At 37.9% G+C, this 22,935-nt stretch overlaps 1 protein-coding gene across 5 annotated transcripts in view; it reads left to right on the top strand.

Annotated features, from left to right (window-relative positions):
• dock8 (dedicator of cytokinesis 8) overlaps positions 1-22,935 on the top strand; it is a 90,501-nt gene that overhangs the window by 28,203 nt on the left and 39,363 nt on the right. For 4 of the 5 annotated variants that reach the window (XM_087811878.1, XM_087811869.1, XM_087811859.1 and 1 more), the window contains 19 exons: positions 2,137-2,312; positions 3,170-3,241; positions 3,994-4,102; positions 7,407-7,616; positions 7,697-7,782; positions 9,552-9,618; positions 13,566-13,715; positions 13,771-13,851; positions 13,911-14,270; positions 15,672-15,765; positions 15,819-15,981; positions 17,203-17,320; positions 17,385-17,455; positions 17,509-17,653; positions 17,749-17,850; positions 19,495-19,587; positions 20,336-20,570; positions 21,480-21,641; positions 21,697-21,869. In XM_087811878.1, the coding sequence (XP_087668004.1) occupies positions 2,137-2,312; positions 3,170-3,241; positions 3,994-4,102; positions 7,407-7,616; positions 7,697-7,782; positions 9,552-9,618; positions 13,566-13,715; positions 13,771-13,851; positions 13,911-14,270; positions 15,672-15,765; positions 15,819-15,981; positions 17,203-17,320; positions 17,385-17,455; positions 17,509-17,653; positions 17,749-17,850; positions 19,495-19,587; positions 20,336-20,570; positions 21,480-21,641; positions 21,697-21,869 (2,667 nt within the window). The remainder of the gene's footprint in view (positions 1-2,136; positions 2,313-3,169; positions 3,242-3,993; positions 4,103-7,406; positions 7,617-7,696; positions 7,783-9,551; positions 9,619-13,565; positions 13,716-13,770; positions 13,852-13,910; positions 14,271-15,671; positions 15,766-15,818; positions 15,982-17,202; positions 17,321-17,384; positions 17,456-17,508; positions 17,654-17,748; positions 17,851-19,494; positions 19,588-20,335; positions 20,571-21,479; positions 21,642-21,696; positions 21,870-22,935) is intronic. The other variant, XM_087811885.1, reaches the window with a different exon arrangement.

Here is a 22,935-nt window from a genome sequence, read left to right as displayed (position 1 = left end):
AACTATGTTTTTTCTTCTTCTTCTCGTTTCTTGTTCGTGCGACTCGTCTTGTTCTGACGACATCTGCTCGCGACTGAAGGAAGAAGAAACTTTGACGTGTTCTTGACAGCTGTCAATCACAGCAGCTTCATCTCTTCACTCCTTTCCCCCTGTCTCTTGCCCTGGGGAGCTGGGACTGACCCGCTGCTCACAATATTTTGTATTTTTGTCTCTTCATTGGTTTTTGTTTCAGTGTTTATTGAACTGATGGTTTTTATTTATTTATTTATTTATTTCACTCACAACATTGTAAACGTAAGAAAAACAATATATATTTTCAAGTTTATTCAGTAATTAATAAAGTTAAAAAAGTTTAGAAAAAACATCTATAAATAAAAATCTATGATCATAAAAAAACTATCATAAATGATGATTAAAATAATGATCTAAAATTTTATTTAATTTAATTTATGTTTATTTCTCTACATGTTAAATATTCTAGTTATAAATAAAAATACATATTTTAAAGAAGAAAATATTAAAGAAACACATTTATTTTAAAGAGCCAAACAGATATATTTTTAATAATTCACTGATAAAATAAACTGATGATACAAATAAATATTAATTTAAATAATTAATAGAATCACACTCTTCATGTCAGGAAAATATAAATACATTAATTATTTTAAAATAATTGTATTTAACTTGTTTACGTTGTTACATTTATCAAATGGTTAAATAATTATTCAGATGAAGTTGTTGGTGAGTTATTGATCATCAATCTGATGACGTTGACCTTTGACCTACTTGAACCTGTGACTCAGGACAAACAATGGAGCTCAGATCATCATCGATGAAGTTTCGTTTGTTCGTCTGAAGCTGAAGTCGTGACGTCGAAGGAAATATTTCAGTGAACGTTTGATGTTTGTCTTGAAATAGATGAAAGTTTGTGATTTGATCCTGAAATATTCATGATCTGAAGGTTGTTGTGTGTTTGTGTGTGTGTGTGTGTGTGTGTGTGTGTGTGTGTCACTGATGTGTGTCACTGATGTGTGTCACTTTTGTGTATCACTAGTGTGTGTCACTGGTGTGTATCACTTGTGTGTGTCACTTTTGTGTATCATTGGTGTGTGTCTCTTATGTGTGTCTCTCATGTGTGTCTCTCAGGTGTGTCTCTCATGTGTGTCTCTTATGTATGTCATTCATGTGTGTCTCATGTGTGTGTCACTCATGTGTGTCTCTGGTGTGTGTCTCTCATGTGTGTGTCTTTGGTGTGTGTCTCTGGTGTGTCACTCATGTGTGTCTCTGGTGTGTGTCTCTCATTTGTGTGTCTCTCATGTTTGTCTCATGTGTGTGTCTCTCGTGTGTGTCTCTGGTGTGTGTCTCTGGTGTGTGTCTCTCATGTGTGTGTCTCTGGTGTGTGTCTCTGGTGTGTCACTCATGTGTGTCTCTGGTGTGTGTCTCTCATGTGTGTGTCACTCATGTGTGTCCCTGGTGTGTGTCTCTCATGTGTCTCTCACGTGTGTCTCTGGTGTGTGTCTCTCATGTGTGTGTCACCTATGTGTGTCCCTGGTGTGTGTCTCTCATGTGTGTGACACTCATGTGTGTCTCTGGTGTGTGTCTCTCATGTGTGTGTCATGTGTCTCTCATGTGTGTGTCACTCATGTGTGTCACTCATTGTGTCACTCATGTGTGTCTCTGGTGTGTCTCTGGTGTGTGTCTCTCATGTGTGTCTCTGGTGTGTGTCTCTCATGTGTCTCTCACGTGTGTCTCTGGTGTGTGTCTCTCATGTGTGTGTCACTCATGTGTGTCCCTGGTGTGTGTCTCTCATGTGTGTGACACTCATGTGTGTCTCTGGTGTGTGTCTCTCATGTGTGTGTCATGGGTCTCTCATGTGTGTGTCACTCATTATTGTGTCACTCATGTCTGTCTCATGTGTGTGTCTCTCATGTGTGTCTCTGGTGTGTCACTCATGTGTGTCTCATGTGTGTGTCTCTCATGTGTGTCTCTTATGTATGTCATTCATGTGTGTCTCATATGTGTGTCTCTGGTGTGTGTCTCTCATGTGTGTCTCTGGTGTGTGTCACTCATGTGTGTCTCTGGTGTGTGTCTCATGTGTGTGTCACTCATGTGTGTCTCTGGTGTGTGTCTCAGCCGGCGAGCTACGAGGCTGTGGATCCTCTGGACGTCGAGAACTTCTTGATGTCTCGTCTTCGCTCTGAAGACTTGGCTCTGATCCAAGAGCTCGGAGAGTTTCCTGACGACGAGTTGAAAGTTGAACTGGTGGAGAAAGAATGTCGTACTGTACGACACTCAGTGCCACACGACGGGTGCGTCGCGCACACACACACACACACGCACACACACACACACACACACACACACACACACACACACACACACACACATGCACACACACACACACACACAGACAGACAAGTCACGTGACACAGATTTATAAATAGGTGATAAAAGAAGATAATAATACATTTACACACAAACACAAGGACACACACCGATGTAAAATTTGATGAATGTTCAACACACACGCACACAGCACACACACGTTTGAAACACACACTCTTGTGTAGTATTTGATGAATGTTCAACACACACATTTTAAACACACTGTTGTGTAGTATTCGATTAATGTTCAACACACATTTGAAACACACACTTTTGTGTAGTATTCAAAGAATGTTCAACACACACATTTTAAACACACACTCTTGTGTAGTATTCGATGAATGTTCAACACACACATTTTAAACACACACTGTTGTGTAGTAGTCGATGAATGTTCAACACACACATTTTAAACACACACTGTTGTGTAGTATTCGATGAATGTTCAACACACACATTTTAAACACACACTGTTGTGTAGTATTCGATGAATGTTCAACACACACATTTTAAACACGCACTGTTGTGTAGTATTCGATGAATGTTCAACACACACATTTTAAACACACACTGTTGTGTAGTAGTTGATGAATGTTCAACACACACTCTTGTGTAGTATGTGTGCAGGTAAAAGTTCTACAACAAACGTTTGTGTGCGACTTTGAAACCCTGTTGTGTGTCAGCGTGAACAAGGTTGTGATGTCACTCACTGGTCATAATGATAACACACGTTACATCACCATGTTGTTTCTCTTTGACCTTTGACCTTTGACCTCTGCAGCCCTGAGCTCGGGCCTCACGTGAGAGACTGTGTTCAGAGCTACACTCAACCCTGGTTCGTGGTCTCAAGAAGGTACGTCGATGGAGAGAAGAATGGACCGGAAATACACAACAAACACAACAAACACAAACATATTCTCATGAACACACATGCACAGGCGCACACACACACAAATATACAAACATTGACATGCACACACATGCACACGTATGCAAAGACACACACACATGTGCACACACACACACACACACACACATGCAAAGGCACACATACATGTGCACACACACACACACACACATGCAAGACTCACACACATGTACACACACGCAGGCACATGCAAAGACACACGCTTGCAAAGACACACACACATATGAAAAGACACACATATGAAAAGACATACACACACAAACTTGCAGACACACACATGCAAAGAAACACACAAACACACGCACTAACACATGCATTATCAAACACATACACACACAGACGCTAACACACAAATTCGCACACACAAACACATGCATTATCAAACACATACACACACACACGCAGACACAAACATACACACACACACAAACACTCACCCATACAGAAACACACATACTCGCACATACACAAAAATTCACACACACATGCCTACACACTGAGAGATACAAACACACACTTACAAATAGACTTACTCACAAAAAACATGCATAAAGACCCACACATACACACACAGACACATATACATATACACACACACAAACACAATAGACTTGAATGTGTTGTGACATCATGTTGTGTACGTGTGTGCGTTTGTGTGTGTGTGTGTGTGTGTGTAGGTGTCAGGGCGATGGATGGAGTTCGTACTCTGAACGCTCAGGGCTTCACAAACTTCTTCGGAAACAGATTTTCCAGTCAGATGCTCCGACGGAGAAGCAACACAAACCAGTAAGAGACACACACACACACACAACAACACACACACCAACACACGCACACACGAGTCACATGACCACGTTTGAGTTTCATGAACGAAACAAAAGTTTATTCTCAGTTATTTGAAAATATGCACGATCTTGACTCACAAAAGATAAAGAATATTAAATCAACAACACAACGTTACACAATCGTTGACCTTCTACACACAGACACACAAAGCAAACATGACGAGGTCAAAGTCGAGGAAACTTGAGAGAAAGAATAAACGACTGTAAATGAAAGTAAACAGAAAATAAAGGTGCGACAAACGTAGAGCTGATGAGCTGCAATGCATGATGGGGGATTTATCTATGAAGTCGTTATCAAGTCAACAAAAAAAACATTATAAAAACATGAAGCTCCGCATCCTTTGTTCTTACGGCTGGTTTGTCCAGTTCCACTGAAGAGTCTTGTCAGCAAATAATAATAATAATAATTATAATGATTATGATGATAATAATAATTAAAATAATACAAATAATAATAATAATGATTATGATGATAATAATAATAATATTAATAATAATGATAATCATAATAGTAATAATAATAACAATAATGATGATGATAATAATAATATAGTAATATAATAATAACAACAAAAATAATATAATAATGATGATGATAATATTAAAAATAATAATAATAAAAGTCATATTCATAGTAATAATAATAGTAATAGTAGTAATAATATAATAATAATAATAATAATGATATTAATTATAATATAATAATAATATTGTTGCTTTATTTATCTTTCCTTCAGAATTCTTTATTTTGATCATATGCACCAAGATAATGAATTCATCTGCCAAGGAGCTCATTTCACTTGATGTCTGTATATTTATACACAACAACACATCGTACACTTGATTCGTATTGAGGCCTTACAAGTGCGTGACCTTCAAAACCTTCTTCCATTTTGTTCACTTTTATCAACTTGATTAAACAAGTCGTTTCTGATTTGACCTCCTTGGCAGAGGTGACTATGAGAGAGTGTCGGGTTTTAAAGGATGTTGAGAGATTCAATGAAGCTTCAGTTTGGTCGGAGTCCCCCAGGCTGTGGGGGGAGGTTAGAGGGTACGAGGGGGTGAGTTGAGGGGGTGAGTTGAGGGGGTGAGTTGAGGGGCTGGTCGGGGGCTCAGAGAGCAACACAATAGTTGTGTTGTTATTCTCATCACTCCCTGAGTCGTGAAACTCCACAAACAAACTTTGTATTTTCCCGAACTTCAAGCCAAGTTCCCAAGTTGGAGCTGTCGCTCGCCCTCGTCCCCCTCGCTCGCCCCTCGCTCGCCCCTCAGTCCTGCTTAATCACCACAACCAAAGGGGCTTCATCACCAGAACAACGCCAGCTTCCCATGATCCTCGTGCCAGAGAGAGAGAGGGAGAGAGAGAGAGAGAGAGAGAGAGGGAGAGAGAGGGAGAGAGAGAGGGAGAGAGGGAGAGAGAGAGAGGGAGAGAGAGAGAGTATAAAACGAAAGTAAAGGTCAAGTGTCGTCACATATTAAAGTATAAAACGAAAGTAAACGTCAAGTGTCGTCACATATTAAAGTATAAAACGAGAGTAAACGTCAAGTGTCGTCACATATTAAAGTACAAAACGAGAGTAAACTTCAAGTGTCGTCACATATTAAAGTACAAAACAAGAGTAAACGTCAAGTGTCGTCACATATTAAAGTACAAAACAAGAGTAAACGTCAAGTGTCGTCACATATTAAAGTATAAAACGAAAGTAAACGTCAAGTTTCGTCACATATTAAAGTATAAAACGAAAGTAAACGTCAAGTGTCGTCACATATTAAAGTATAAAACGAAAGTAAACGTCAAGTGTCGTCACATATTAAAGTACAAAACGAGAGTAAACTTCAACTGTCGTCACATATTAAAGTACAAAACAAGAGTAAACGTCAAGTGTCGTCACATATTAAAGTACAAAACGAGAGTAAACTTCAACTGTCGTCACATATTAAAGTACAAAACAAGAGTAAACGTCAAGTGTCGTCACATATTAAAGTATAAAACGAAAGTAAACGTCAAGTGTCGTCACATATTAAAGTATAAAACGAAAGTAAACGTCAAGTGTCGTCACATATTAAAGTACAAAACAAGAGTAAACGTCAAGTGTCGTCACATATTAAAGTACAAAACAAGAGTAAACGTCAAGTGTCGTCACATATTAAAGTACAAAACGAGAGTAAACTTCAAGTGTCGTCACATATTAAAGTACAAAACAAGAGTAAACGTCAAGTGTCGTCACATATTAAAGTACAAAACAAGAGTAAACGTCAAGTGTCGTCACATATTAAAGTATAAAACGAAAGTAAACGTCAAGTTTCGTCACATATTAAAGTATAAAACGAAAGTAAACGTCAAGTGTCGTCACATATTAAAGTATAAAACGAAAGTAAACGTCAAGTGTCGTCACATATTAAAGTACAAAACGAGAGTAAACTTCAACTGTCGTCACATATTAAAGTACAAAACAAGAGTAAACGTCAAGTGTCGTCACATATTAAAGTACAAAACGAGAGTAAACTTCAACTGTCGTCACATATTAAAGTACAAAACAAGAGTAAACGTCAAGTGTCGTCACATATTAAAGTATAAAACGAAAGTAAACGTCAAGTGTCGTCACATATTAAAGTATAAAACGAAAGTAAACGTCAAGTGTCGTCACATATTAAAGTACAAAACAAGAGTAAACGTCAAGTGTCGTCACATATTAAAGTACAAAACAAGAGTAAACGTCAAGTGTCGTCACATATTAAAGTACAAAACAAGAGTAAACATCAAGTGTCGTCACATATTAAAGTACAAAACAAGAGTAAACATCAAGTGTCATCACATATTAAAGTACAAATCAAGAGTAAACGTCAAGTGTCGTCACATATTAAAGTATAAAACAAGAGTAAACATCAAGTGTCGTCACACATTAAAGTATAAAACAAGAGTAAACATCAAGTGTCGTCACATATTAAAGTATAAAACAAGAGTAAACATCAAGTGTCGTCACACATTAAAGTATAAAACAAGAGTAAACATCAAGTGTCGTCACATATTAAAGTATAAAACAAGAGTAAACATCAAGTGTCGTCACATATTAAAGTATAAAACGAGAGTAAACATCAAGTGTCATCACATATTAAAGTATAAAACAAGAGTAAACATCAAGTGTCGTCACATATTAAAGTATAAAACAAGAGTAAACATCAAGTGTCGTCACATATTAAAGTATAAAACAAGAGTAAACATCAAGTGTCATCGTCTCCTTCAGCTCAAGTCTCCGACGCTGGACGGTCTGAGCGATGACTCTGGACACTCTCTGACCTCCTCGGACTTCAACCTGAGGTGTTTGACCCCTGACCCCAGAGTGGACGGCCTGCTGGCCTTCAGCAGCCACGAGGATCTGGACCGCTTCAACCAGGAGGCTCGACAAGGGAACCGACACCCGGAGCTGTTTGCACTTTACCCTCCTGTGGACGAGGTGTTAATTCACTTCTATGACTTTTATTTTGAAAATATCTATTTTAATTGCAAAACTCTCGTCCATGTTTCTGATTCAAGGAAGACGCCGTTGAGATCAGACCCGTCCCTGAGTGTCCGAAAGAACATGCAGGAGATAGAATCCTGATCCGCTGCCAGGCTATCAAGTAAATTCACTTTAATCCAACAATTTTCAACTATAATCCAACAGTTTTTAAATATAATCAAACAATTTTTAACTGTAATCAAACAATTTTTAACTATAATCCAACAATTTTCAACTATAATCCAACAGTTTTTAAATATAATCAAACAATTTTTAACTGTAATCAAACAATTTTCAACTATAATCAAACAATTTTCAACTATAATCCAACAGTTTTTAAATATAATCAAACAATTTTTAACTGTAATCAAACAATTTTTAACTATAATCCAACAATTTTCAACTTTAATCAAACAATTTTCAACTATAATCCAACAATTTTCAACTTTAATCCAACAATTTTTAACTATAATCCAACAATTTTCAACTTTAATCAAACAATTTTCAACTATAATCCAACAATTTTCAACTTTAATCCAACAATTTTTAACTATAATCCAACAATTTTCAACTTTAATCCAACAATTTTCAACTAAAATCAAACAATTTTCAACTATAATCAAACAATTTTCAACTATAATCAAACAATTTTCAACTTTAATCAAACAATTTTCAACTATAATCCAACAATTTTCAACTTTAATCAAACAATTTTCAACTATAATCCAACAATTTTCAACTTTAATCCAACAATTTTTAACTATAATCCAACAATTTTCAACTTTAATCAAACAATTTTCAACTATAATCCAACAATTTCCAACTTTAATCCAACAATTTTTAACTATAATCCAACAATTTTCAACTTTAATCCAACAATTTTCAACTAAAATCAAACAATTTTCAACTATAATCAAACAATTTTCAACTATAATCAAACAATTTTTAACTATAATCCAACAATTTTCAACTAAAATCAAACAATTTTCAACTATAATCAAACAATTTTCAACTATAATCAACAATTTTCAACTATAATCAAACAATTTTCAACTATAATCAACAATTTTCAACTATAATCAAACAATTTTCAACTATAATCAACAATTTTCAACTATAATCAAACAATTTAAACTATAATCAAACAATTTTCAACTATAATCAAACAATTTTCAACTATAATCAACAATTTTCAACTATAATCAACAATTTTCAACTATAATCAACAATTTCCAACTATAATTAAACAATTTTCAACTATAATCAAACTATTTTCAACTATAATCAAACAATTTTCAACTATAATCAAACAATTTTCAACTGTAATCCAAAAATGTTCAACTATAATCAAACAATTTTCAACTATAATCAAACTATTTTCAACTATAATCAAACAATTTTCAACTATAATCAAACAATTTTCAACTATAATCAAACTATTTTCAACTATAATCAAACAATTTTCAACTATAATCAAACAATTTTCAACTATAATCAAACAATTTTCAACTATAATCAAACAATTTTCAACTATAATCAAACTATTTTCAACTATAATCAAACAATTTTCAACTATAATCAAACAATTTTCAACTATAATCAAACAATTTTCAACTATAATCAACAATTTTCAACTATAATCAAACAATTTAAACAATAATCAAACAAACAGTTGATGGGTGTCATGTGATGATTGACAGATGTCACGTGTGAACAGTAGTTTCTTCATAACATTCTCAAGAGTCACATCATGAATGCTGATGTGCAGAAGATGACGTTGTGTGTCACAGGAAGTTGTCGTCCACATTATTAGCCCTTTGTGTAGCAGCATGTTTGACCTCTGACCCTCAACCCTCCTCCTCTAAATGAACTCGTGTCTCTCGTCCTCAGGTTCGAGATCGACATCGAGCCGATCTTCGCCACCATGGCTCTGTACGACCTGAAGGAGAAGAAGAAGGTTTGTCCTTTATAAACACTTTCAGCTTTTATTTTGAAAATAAAGCTTTTATTTTCAACTTTAATCAAACATGTTCCTTTGTAAATAACACACATTTAATCAAGTGTACTTGTGTTCAATGTAGTTAGATGTACTGAGGTAGTATCTACTAAAGTATATGTACTCCTACTGTACTAAAACTATATTTAGTTGATACTTCTCTGGACTAAATTGAAACAGAGTTTAAGATTAGTTTATATATTTTCAAGTATACTCCTCGCTATACTACCAGAGTACTAGGTACAAACATCGAGTCTATAGTTGAGTTTAATAACGTATATTCAAAATACACTGCTCTCTATACTACCAGTGTACTAGGTACACACATCGAGTCTATAGTTGAGTTTAATAACGTATATTCAAAATACACTGCTCTCTATACTACCAGTGTACTAGGTACACACATCGAGTCTATAGTTGAGTTTAATAACGTATATTCAAAATACACTGCTCTCTATACTACCAGTGTACTAGGTACACACATCGAGTCTATAGTTGAGTTTACTAAAGTACATTCAAAATACACTGTTCTATATACTACCATACTAGCTTTAGGAGTATACAGGTGTTTCCAGGTACAAATACATACTCCTGCCACTCTTGTCATCAAAGGCAAGACAAGTACTCGCTAATGATGTCGAGTACTTGTACTTGAAACTATCGGCAGAACCTCACGAGGGACGAGAACTTGATCAATAAAAGTAACACTTTAGAAACGTTCTCTAGTTTATCTCCAGGATACAAGTAGTAGTTTTATAACCATGGTAATACCTCAAAGCAAATGTGTTTAACAAAAACACCAGAAGTCTGTTTCTGCCACCGTCACCAGCTCCCATGATCCTTTGCACAGTTTACTTCTAGATCGCCGCAATAAAAACAGTTGCAAAAAGAAAAAAGTAGTATTGTGTACTTGAAGTAGATTTTAATAGTACAAGAATACAAGTATACTTAAGTATATGTATCCATAACATTGTAATAAAGTTTTACCTTACCTTACCTTACCTTACTATTCTGAGGTAGGATTAGTCAAAAGTCAACTTAGATTCAACTACTTGAATGTTAAAATATTTGTAGTACTCTCGAATATATTTGCTGACACTGTTCATCTGTTCTTTATAAATAAAGATTATTTTGTTTCCAACATTCCTTCATTTCCATGAGCGTCAGCAGCGACAGAGAGTCTTCAGTCCTGACGTGAATTATTCATGACAACATGAATATCTTCAGTCTTTGTCTCCTCGAAGTCGTGAAGCTAATGTGCTAACGTGCTAACATGCTAACATGCTAACATGCTAGCCTGCTAACGTGCTAACATGCTAACATTCCTTGCTGCACGTTGACCTACTTTTCATTGTGAGGATCAGCAGAAACACGAAGACACAATACAATGTTTCTCTTGAAAAGTGTTACACAACTTTATTTTCTCTCCTGGCGTCTCTTCTCCTTCCATCCGAACCAGATGTTATCATGTCACTCGCGCTCGTCGGCCAATCACGGGCGAGCCTCGCGCACTCCGGCCGTCATGTGACCTACTTTCCGTGGTGTTGTGCGCACGAGTATTTGAAGTTTAATGGCTGTTGTTCTGCGGCGCGACTGGACACGCCTGAGAACATGATGTCATCAGAGAGTCATCTCCAGAGTCACATGTTCACTCGTTCACCTGGAGCTGACGAAACTAGTTCTCTAGTTTAATTAGTAACATCAACATTTGAAGTTACTAGTTAAACTAGTTCTCTAGTTTAACTAGTAACATCCAGAACAACGTGTCAAGTTACTTAAGAAGAAAAACTGCTGTAAACCTAGTTAAAAGTTTATTATAACAGAATACACGACAAAATAAAGTTGAAAATTGTTTGATTATAGTTGAAAATTGTTTGATTATAGTTGAAAATTGTTTGATTATAGTTGAAAATTGTTTGATTATAGTTGAAAATTGTTGGATTATAGTTGAAAATTGTTGGATTATAGTTGAAAATTGTTGGATTATAGTTGAAAATTGTTGGATTATAGTTGAAAATTGTTTGATTATAGTTGAAATTGTTTGATTATAGTTAAAATTGTTAGATTATAGTTCGCGGGACTAATAAGGGATTCTAAAAAAAAAAAAAAAAAAAAAAATTGTTTGATTATAGTTAAAAATTGTTTGATTATAGTTAAAATTGTTTGATTATAGTTAAAAATTGTTTGATTATAGTTGAAAATTGTTTGATTACAGTTGATAATTGTTTGATTATAGTTAAAAATTGTTTGATTATAGTTAAAAATTGTTTGATTACAGTTGATAATTGTTTGATTATAGTTGAAAATTGTTTGATTATAGTTGAAAATTGTTTGATTACAGTTGATAATTGTTTGATTATAGTAAAAATTGTTTGATTATAGTTGAAAATTGTTTGATTATAGTTGAAAATTGTTTGATTATAGTTGAAAATTGTTTGATTATAGTTAAAAATTGTTTGATTATAGTTAAAAATTGTTTAATTATAGTTAAAAATTGTTTGATTATAGTTAAAATTGTTTGATTATAGTAAAAATTGTTTGATTATAGTTGAAAATTGTTTGATTATAGTTGAAAATTGTTTGATTATAGTTGAAAATTGTTTGATTATAGTTGAAAATTGTTGGATTATAGTTGAAAATTGTTGGATTATAGTTGAAAATTGTTGGATTATAGTTGAAAATTGTTTGATTATAGTTGAAAATTGTTTGATTATAGTTGAAAATTGTTGGATTATAGTTGAAAATTGTTGGATTATAGTTGAAAATTGTTGGATTATAGTTGAAAATTGTTTGATTATAGTTGAAAATTGTTTGATTATAGTTGAAAATTGTTTGATTATAGTTAAAAATTGTTTGATTATAGTTGAAAATTGTTTGATTATAGTTGAAAATTGTTTGATTATAGTTGAAATTGTTTGATTATAGTTAAAATTGTTAGATTATAGTTCGCGGGACTAATAAGGGATTCTAAAAAAAAAAAAAAAAAAAAAAATTGTTTGATTATAGTTAAAAATTGTTTGATTATAGTTAAAATTGTTTGATTATAGTTAAAAATTGTTTGATTATAGTTGAAAATTGTTTGATTACAGTTGATAATTGTTTGATTATAGTTAAAAATTGTTTGATTATAGTTAAAAATTGTTTGATTACAGTTGATAATTGTTTGATTATAGTTGAAAATTGTTTGATTATAGTTGAAAATTGTTTGATTACAGTTGATAATTGTTTGATTATAGTAAAAATTGTTTGATTATAGTTGAAAATTGTTTGATTATAGTTGAAAATTGTTTGATTATAGTTGAAAATTGTTTGATTATAGTTAAAAATTGTTTGATTATAGTTAAAAATTGTTTAATTATAGTTAAAAATTGTTTGATTATAGTTAAAATTGTTTGATTATAGTAAAAATTGTTTGATTATAGTTGAAAATTGTTTGATTATAGTTGAAAATTGTTTGATTATAGTTGAAAATTGTTTGATTATAGTTGATAATTGTTTGATTATAGTTAAAAATTGTTTGATTATAGTTGAAAATTGTTTGATTATAGTTTAAAAATTGTTTGATTATAGTTGATAATTGTTTGATTATAGTTGAAAATTGTTTGATTATAGTTGATAATTGTTTGATTATAGTTAAAAATTGTTTGATTATAGTTGAAAATTGTTTGATTATAGTTGATAATTGTTTGATTATAGTTGAAAATTGTTTGATTATAGTTGATAATTGTTTGATTATAGTTAAAATTGTTTGATTATAGTTGAAAATTGTTTGATTATAGTTGAAAATTGTTTGATTATAGTTGAAAATTGTTTGATTATAATTGATTTTTTTTTTTAATTATAATTGAAAATTGTTTGATTTTAGATCAAAATTGTCTGATTATAGTTGAAAATTGTTTGATTCACAGATATCTGAAAACTTCTACTGCGACCTGAACTCGGAACAGTTCAAGAACTTCCTGAAGGTTCACACTCCACACGTGGATCACTCCTCTCTGGCCCGCTCGGCCATCTTCTCCGTCACGTACCCGTCTCCTGACATCTACCTGGTCATCAAGGTAACGCTCGTGATCGACCGCCATGTTCCTGCCGCTCACTTCCTGTCTGTGGCAGCTGGAGAAGGTCCTGCAGCAGGGAGAGATCGGCGACTGCGCCGACCCTTACATGACCTTGAGGGAGAGCGACTCTTCCAAGGTGAACTTTGATGAAGGTCAACGAGGTCTTGGTTTAAAAAACTCACGTTTGGTCCTCAGAACAAGGACAAGCTGGACAAGCTGCGCGGTCAGGCCGAGACCTTCTGCCACAGACTGGGTCGGTACCGCATGCCCTTCGCCTGGGCCACCGTCAACATCATGGAGGTCATCTCCACGGCGACGCTGGACCGCGACCTCACGGACTCGGACAGCCTGAGAGGAGGTTTGTGCGACGCTGGTCCGACGGTGACTCACACACTCGCTCAAACCTCTCGTTCCTCAGGCAAGTCCAGCAGCATCGACAGGAAGACTCAGTTCACTCGCAGGAACTCAGAGCGTCTCGGAGCCTTCGACGATCAACTCGCCAACGTGGCTGCGTTTAAACCTGCGACCATAACTATCAGCACCATCTTTAAACAGGTCAGACCTGCAGGGTTCAGTGCACACTGGAGACTCACACACACACATACACACACACACACACACTAATACCAATATAGACACACACGCACACACACACACACGCACACACACACATACACACACACACACACACACACTAATACCAATATAGACACACACGCACACACGCACACACACACATACACACACACACACACACACACACACACACTAATACCAATATAGACACACACGCACACACACACACACGCACACACACACATACACACACACACACACACACACACACACACACTAATACCAATATAGACACACACACACACACACACACACACACGCACACACACACACACACATACACACACACACACACACACTAATACCAATATAGACACACTCACACACACGCACACACACACACACACACACACAAATATAGACACACACACATGCACACAACAATATAGACACACACACACTGACACACACACACACTGATGCACACTGACACCAATACTGACACACACATACACACACTGACACACACAGACACACACACAAACACGCAATGATACACACAGACACTGATACACACACACACATGCACACACACACACTGACACACACACACACACATGCCAATATTGACACACATGCACACACACACACACGCAGACACACACACACACACATACTGACACACACACACAGACATACACACACACACGGACACACACACACAGAGACAAGCACACACACAAACATACAGACACACACACACATGCAGACACACACAGAGACACGCACACACACACACACACACACACAAACACACACACCCATGCCGGCACACTCACAGAGACACAGGCACACACACACTCGCACACCTATGCACCTACACACACACACACACAGATTATTGATTCATCCTGACAGACACACACAGACACACACATTACGTGTACTGACCTACATACAGAGACGCACAAAGAAACACACAGACACCGACACGCACATCCTCAGAAAGTCACACACAGACACACACATATAGATACACATAGAAACACTGACACACACAGAGAGACACACTCACACAAATCCATGCAAAGAGACACTTACAAACACAAACACGCACACTGTTGTGACTCACACACACACATTCATTAACAGAGACACACACACAAAGAAACACACATTATAATGACACACACATAAACACCTACACACACATTCTTTAACAGAGACACACACACACAGTGGCACACACAGAAAGACACACCCATTGTAATCACAAACACACAGTGACACACACACAGAGACACACACATTATAACAACACACACACACCGACACACACATTACAATAACACACACATTAAGCACGTGTGTGTGTTCCAGGAGGGCGAGCGCCTCAGTGATGAAGATCTGCTGAAGTTCTTGTCCGAGATCAAGAAGACGTCGGCGCCTCAGAGGAGAATCAAAACCATCCCAGGTGAGTCCGGACCTGCCGTCCCTCGGTGATGATGTCACTGACGTGCGTCTCAGGCTACATCAAGCTGGACATGTCTCCGCTGCACGACTTCCCGCCGGCGTGTTTGTCCACCGAGCTGATCGCGCTCAGACCCGCGGCCGAGAAGAGCAGCAGGTGTGTGAGGGAGGTTCTGGAGTTCCCGTCCAGCGAGGTGTACGTGCCCCACAACGTGTACAGGTGGGTCGCAGGTCAGAGGTCACATCAAAGATGTCACTGTTTTTCCTCACTCAGGCTACGTTAAGATGGACATGTCTCCGTCTGTGTGTGTGTGTGTCATCATAATGTGTGTGTCTCTATGTGTGTTTCATTATACTGTGTGTGTCTCTATGTGTGTTTCATTATACTGTGTGTGTCTCTATGTGTGTTTCATTATACTGTGTGTGTCTCTATGTGTGTTTCATTATACTGTGTGTGTCACTGTATGTGTGTGTCTCTATGTGTGTTTCATTATAATGTGTGTGTCTCTATGTGTGTAACCGTGTGTGTGTGTGTGTGTGTGTGTGTCACTGTATGTGTGTCATTATACTGTGTGTGTCTCTATGTGTGTTTCATTATAATGTGCGTGTCTCTTTGTGTGTGTCATTATAATGTGTGTGTCTCTTTGTGTGTGTCATTATACTGTGTGTGTCTCTATGTGTGTAACTGTGTATGTGTGTGTGTCTCTATGTGTGTTTCATTATAATGTGTGTGTCTCTTTGTGTGTAACTGTGTGTGTGTGTCACTATAATGTGTGTGTCACTGTGTGTGTGTGTCTCTATGTGTGTGTGTGTCACTATAATGTGTGTGTCACTGTGTGTGTGTCTCTATGTGTGTAACTGTGTGTGTGTGTCACTATAATGTGTGTGTCACTGTGTGTGTGTCACTGTGTGTGTCTCTCTATGTGTGTAACTGTGTGTGTGTGTGTCACTATAATGTGTGTGTCACTGTGTGTGTGTCACTATAATGTGTGCGTCACTGTGTGTGTGTGCCACTATAATGTGTGTGTCACTGTGTGTGTCACTACAATGTGTGTGTGATATTATAATGTATGTGTTTCTGTGTGGGTGTGTCTGTGTGTGTGTGTCATTATAATGTGTGTGTCTCTGTGTTTGTGCAAAATATTGTTAAATCATCAATTTAAATCTTTAATTTACAAGTCACTAGTTTGACTTTATTCTATTTATTTAAATGTTTTATATTTACTTACAAAACATCAAACATTTGCTTCTTCTGGTTCATAAAGTGTTTTTATTCAGATCAACACAGTGAAGTCAACAACAGATCATCCTAATCTGACATATGTCGATCATAATCTCAGATTAATGATCGTTAACCTTTAAGCTTCTCCGTGACTCTGTGAAACGGCGCCACCTGGCGGCGGGTGAAGGCGCTGCAGCTGACGTAGATGTTCTCCTGCAGGAACCTGGTCTTCATCTACCCTCAGAGGCTGAACTTCGTCAACAGACTGACGTCGGCGCGAAACATCAGCATCAAGATCCAGTTCATGAGCGGAGATGAACCTGGATCAGCACTTCCTGTGAGTCTTCAAATATAACTTTATTAGTCGCTCGCGTGACGACGGTTCTGATCGTCGCCTGCAGGTGATCTTCGGCAAGTCCAGCGGTCCCGAGTTCCTGAAGGAGGTCTACACGCCGGTCACCTACCACAACAAGTGAGTGAGACGCTCCTCGGGCCGAAGCCTCCGCTCACACCGATGCTCCTCAGGTCTCCAGACTTCTACGAGGAGGTGAAGATGCTGCTTCCTGCTCGCCTGACGGAGCGACATCACATCCTGTTCACCTTCTTCCACATCAGCTGCCAGCAGAAGCAGAACCAGAGCAGCAGCTGCGAGACACTCATCGGGTTCTCGGTAGAAACATCTCCTGTGGTTCCTCTGGTTCCTGTGGTTCCTGTGGTTCCTCTGGTTCCTCAGGTCACAAGGTCACGACTCGGTTCTCGTTTCAGTGGCTTCCCATGTGTAACAACGAGCGGCTGCAGACGGGTCAGTTCTGCCTGCCAATCATCCTGGACCGACTTCCTGCAAACTACTATCTGCACTCACCAGAGGTACAGCTGTCAATCACTCATCATCCCTGTCTGTCAATCACTCATCATCCCTGTCTGTCAATCACTCGTCATCCCTGTCTGTCAATCACTCGTCATCCCTGTCTGTCAATCACTCATCATTCCTGTCTGTCAATCACTCATCATCCCTGTCTGTCAATCACTTGTCATCCCTGTCTGTCAATCACTCGTCATCCCTGTCTGTCAATCACTCATCATCCCTGTCTGTCAATCACTCATCATCCCTGTCTGTCAATCACTCGTCATCCCTGTCTGTCAATCACTCGTCATCCCTGTCTGTCAATCACTCGTCATCCCTGTCTGTCAATCACTCGTCATCCCTGTCTGTCAATCACTCGTCATCCCTGTCTGTCAATCACTCATCATCCCTGTCTGTCAATCACTCGTCATCCCTGTCTGTCAATCACTCGTCATCCCTGTCTGTCAATCACTCGTCATGCCTGTCTGTCAATCACTCGTCATCCCTGTCTGTCAATCACTCGTCATCCCTGTCTGTCAATCACTCATCATTCCTGTCTGTCAATCACTCGTCATCCCTGTCTGTCAATCACTCGTCATGCCTGTCTGTCAATCACTCGTCATCCCTGTCTGTCAATCACTCGTCATCCCTGTCTGTCAATCACTCGTCATGCCTGTCTGTCAATCACTCGTCATCCCTGTCTGTCAATCACTCGTCATCCCTGTCTGTCAATCACTCGTCATCCCTGTCTGTTAATCACTCGTCATGCCTGTCTGTCAATCACTCGTCATCCCTGTCTGTCAATCACTCATCATCCCTGTCTGTCAATCACTCATCATTCCTGTCTGTCAATCACTCGTCATCCCTGTCTGTCAATCACTCGTCATGCCTGTCTGTCAATCACTCGTCATTCCTGTCTGTCAATCACTCGTCATCCCTGTCTGTCAATCACTCGTCATGCCTGTCTGTCAATCACTCGTCATCCCTGTCTGTCAATCACTCGTCATGCCTGTCTGTCAATCACTCGTCATCCCTGTCTGTCAATCACTCGTCATCCCTGTCTGTCAATCACTCGTCATCCCTGTCTGTCAATCACTCGTCATCCCTGTCTGTCAATCACTCATCATTCCTGTCTGTCAATCACTCATCATCCCTGTCTGTCAATCACTCATCATCCCTGTCTGTCAATCACTCGTCATCCCTGTCTGTCAATCACTCGTCATGCCTGTCTGTCAATCACCCGTCATCCCTGTCTGTCAATCACTCGTCATCCCTGTCTGTTAATCACTCGTCATGCCTGTCTGTCAATCACTCGTCATCCCTGTCTGTCAATCACTCGTCATCCCTGTCTGTCAATCACTCGTCATGCCTGTCTGTCAATCACTCGTCATCCCTGTCTGTCAATCACTCGTCATCCCTGTCTGTCAATCACTCGTCATGCCTGTCTGTCAATCACTCGTCATCCCTGTCTGTCAATCATCCTCATCATTCCACCTGTCAATCATCCTCATCATTCTATCCGTCAATCATCCTCATCATTCCACCTGTCAGTCATCCTCATCATTCTATCCGTCAATCATCCTCATCATTCCACCTGTCAATCATCCTCATCATTCCACCTGTCAATCGTGATCGTCACGTGACCACAGGTGTGTTTGTGTTTCCAGAAACTTCCTCAGGTTCCTCAGGTCAAGTGGATGGAAGGTCACAAAGGTCTCTTCAACATGGAGGTTCAGGCAGTTTCTTCAGTTCACCCTCAGGTGAGACACATTCCTGATGATGTTCCTGATGATATTCTTGATGATGTTCCTGAAGATTTTCCTGATGTTGTTCTTGATGTTTTTCCTGATCATATTCCTGAGGTTTTTGATGATGTTCCTGATGATGTTCCTGAGGTTTCTGATGACATTCCTGAAGATGTTCCTGATGTTATTCCTGATGTTATTCCTGATTTCTTTCCTGATGTTTTTCCTGAGGATATTCCTGACGTTTCTGATGATGTTCCTGATGTTTCTAATGACGTTCCTCATGATGTTCCTGATGACATTCTTGATGATGTTCCTTATGTTGTTCCTGATGTTGTTCCTGAAGAAGTTCCTGATGTTTTTCCTGATGATGTTTCTGATGATGTTCCTGATGATGTTCCTGATGTTTTTCCTGATGATGTTCCTGATGATTTTCCTGATGATATTCCTGATGATGCTCCTGAAGATGTTCCTGATGTTTTTCCTGATGATGTTCCTGATGTTTCGGATGATGTTCCTGATGACATTCCTGAAGATGTTCCTGATGTTATTCCTGATGTTTTTCCTGATGATATTCCTGATGTTTTTGATGATGTTCCTGATGTTTCTAATGACGTTCCTGATGATGTTCCTGATGACATTCTTGATGATGTTCCTGATGTTGTTCCTGAGCTTCCTGATGATGTTCCTGATGATGTTCCTGATGATGTTCCTGATGATGTTCCTGATGATGTTCCTGATGTTCCATGTGTGCTTCTGTCAGGACAACCACCTGGAGCGCTTCTTCATTCTGTGTCACGCTCTGGAGGGCGGAGCTTCATTCCCTCTCAGAGTCCGGGAGGAGAAGATTCCGGAGAACAAGCTGGAGCACGAGCTGAAGCTCAGCATCATCTCTCTGTCCTCGTCCAGCCTGGAGCCTCTGGTTCTGTTCCTGCACCTGGTGCTGGACAAACTCTTCACTCTCATCATGCAGCCCATGCTCATCGCCGGACAGACCGGTCAGAACTACACAACACTACACACTACACAAAACTACACAATACACACTACACTACACTACACTACAACACACGCTACACTACAAACTTTCTCTTCACAACAACAACATACGCACACATACATGCTGATTGCCAGACAGACCAGTCAGAACTAAACAATACACACAACACTTCACTACACACAGCACACACACAATACTACACGACCCACTTTCTCTTAAAAACAACAACAAATACATATACATACATGATCAACACTAGACAAACGGTCAGAACAACACTATGCACCATCTATTCTATCGCACACATAAATGCACACACACATACAATAACAAAAATACACAAACGCACAAAAACACTCCCTGCATGTTTGATCTAGATTCTGTTTCATAATGTTTCATGTGTGTGTATATTTTATATCATATATATTATAATGTGTAGTATAATATAAATGTAATGTCATATATATTATTATTATATATATACTGTATATATATATATATATATATTTGTGTAAATGTTATATCATATATAATATTATTATATGTATACTGTGTATATATATATGTGTGTGTGTGTGTATATGTTGTATCATATATATTATTATGTGTATTATAATATACATGGTATATCATAAATATTATTATATTTTCTGTATATATATATATGTGTCTGTGTGTGTGTGTGTGTGTATATGTTGTCATATATATTATTATGTGTATTATAATATATGGTATATCATATATATTATTATTATATATACTGTATATACAGTATACATGTGTCATATATATTGTTATTTGTATTATACTATACATGTTATATGTGTCATATATATAATTGTGTGTATTATAATACATGTTATATCATATATATACTAGTGTGTAGTAACCAGGTGATGTTCAACAGCTAATCTGGCTCAGATAGCGTTCGAGTCTGTGGTGTCGATCGTCAACAGTCTTCACAACAGTCAGGAGCTGCTCAGGGACCTGCAGGGCAGGAACTGTCTTCTGGCCACGTACCTGTACTGGGTCTTCAGACTCCCGGAGCCTCCGCAGGACCTGCAGAACGGTGAGTCCCTGGTCCGGTCTGCCTGGTCCTCGTCACTCACCTGTCACCTGTGCAGGTGCGACGGGAGCCTCGGGGTCACCTGAAGGTCGCTGCAGCACCATGAGCCGAGCCACTGCTACCACTGTAGGGAACATGTTGCTGCAGTCCAGGGTTCGCAGCAGCAGCAACCCTGACATACCTGCGCCTCACCTGAGCGAGGATGACGAGGTCAGGAACATCCTGTACAAGGTAGTACAAATACACACTTATTTATATATTTATACACACATACATGAATATATATACCTGCGCCTCACCTGAGCGAGGATGACGAGGTCAGGAACATCCTGTACAAGGTAGTACAAATACACACTTATATCAACATATATGTACTTTATATACACACATACATGAATATATATACCTGCGCCTCACCTGAGCGAGGATGACGAGGTCAGGAACATCCTGTACAAGGTAGTACAAATACACACTTATATCAACATATATGTACTTTATATACACACATACATGAATATATATACCTGCGCCTCACCTGAGCGAGGATGACGAGGTCAGGAACATCCTGTACAAGGTAGTACAAATACACACTTATCTATATATTTATACACACATATATAGACATATATATATACTTTATATACACACATGCATGAATATATATATATATATCTGCTCCTCACCTGAGCGAGGATGACGAGGTCAGGAACATCCTGTACAAGGTAGTACAAATACACACATATCTATATATTTATACACACATATATAGACATATATATACTTTATATACACACATGCATGAATATATATACCTGCGCCTCACCTGAGCGAGGATGACGGGGTCAGGAACATCCTGTACAAGGTAGTACAAATACACACTTATATATATACTTTATATACACACATACATGAATATATATACCTGCGCCTCACCTGAACGAGGATGACGAGGTCAGGAACATCCTGTACAAGGTAGTACAAATACACACTTATTTTAACATATATATACTTTATATACACACATACATGAATATATATACCTGCGCCTCACCTGAGCGAGGATGACGAGGTCAGGAACATCCTGTACAAGGTAGTACAAATACACACTTATTTTAACATATATATACTTTATATACACACATACATGAATATATATACCTGCGCCTCACCTGAGCGAGGATGACGAGGTCAGGAACATCCTGTACAAGGTAGTACAAATACACACTTATCTATATATTTATACACACATATATAGACATATATATACTTTATATACACACATGCATGAATATCTATA

This window comes from Callionymus lyra, chromosome 1 (assembly GCF_982586985.1).
Source record: "Callionymus lyra chromosome 1, fCalLyr1.hap1.1, whole genome shotgun sequence".
Taxonomy (NCBI): domain Eukaryota; kingdom Metazoa; phylum Chordata; class Actinopteri; order Syngnathiformes; family Callionymidae; genus Callionymus; species Callionymus lyra.
This window is presented reverse-complemented; position numbering and strand designations above follow the sequence as displayed.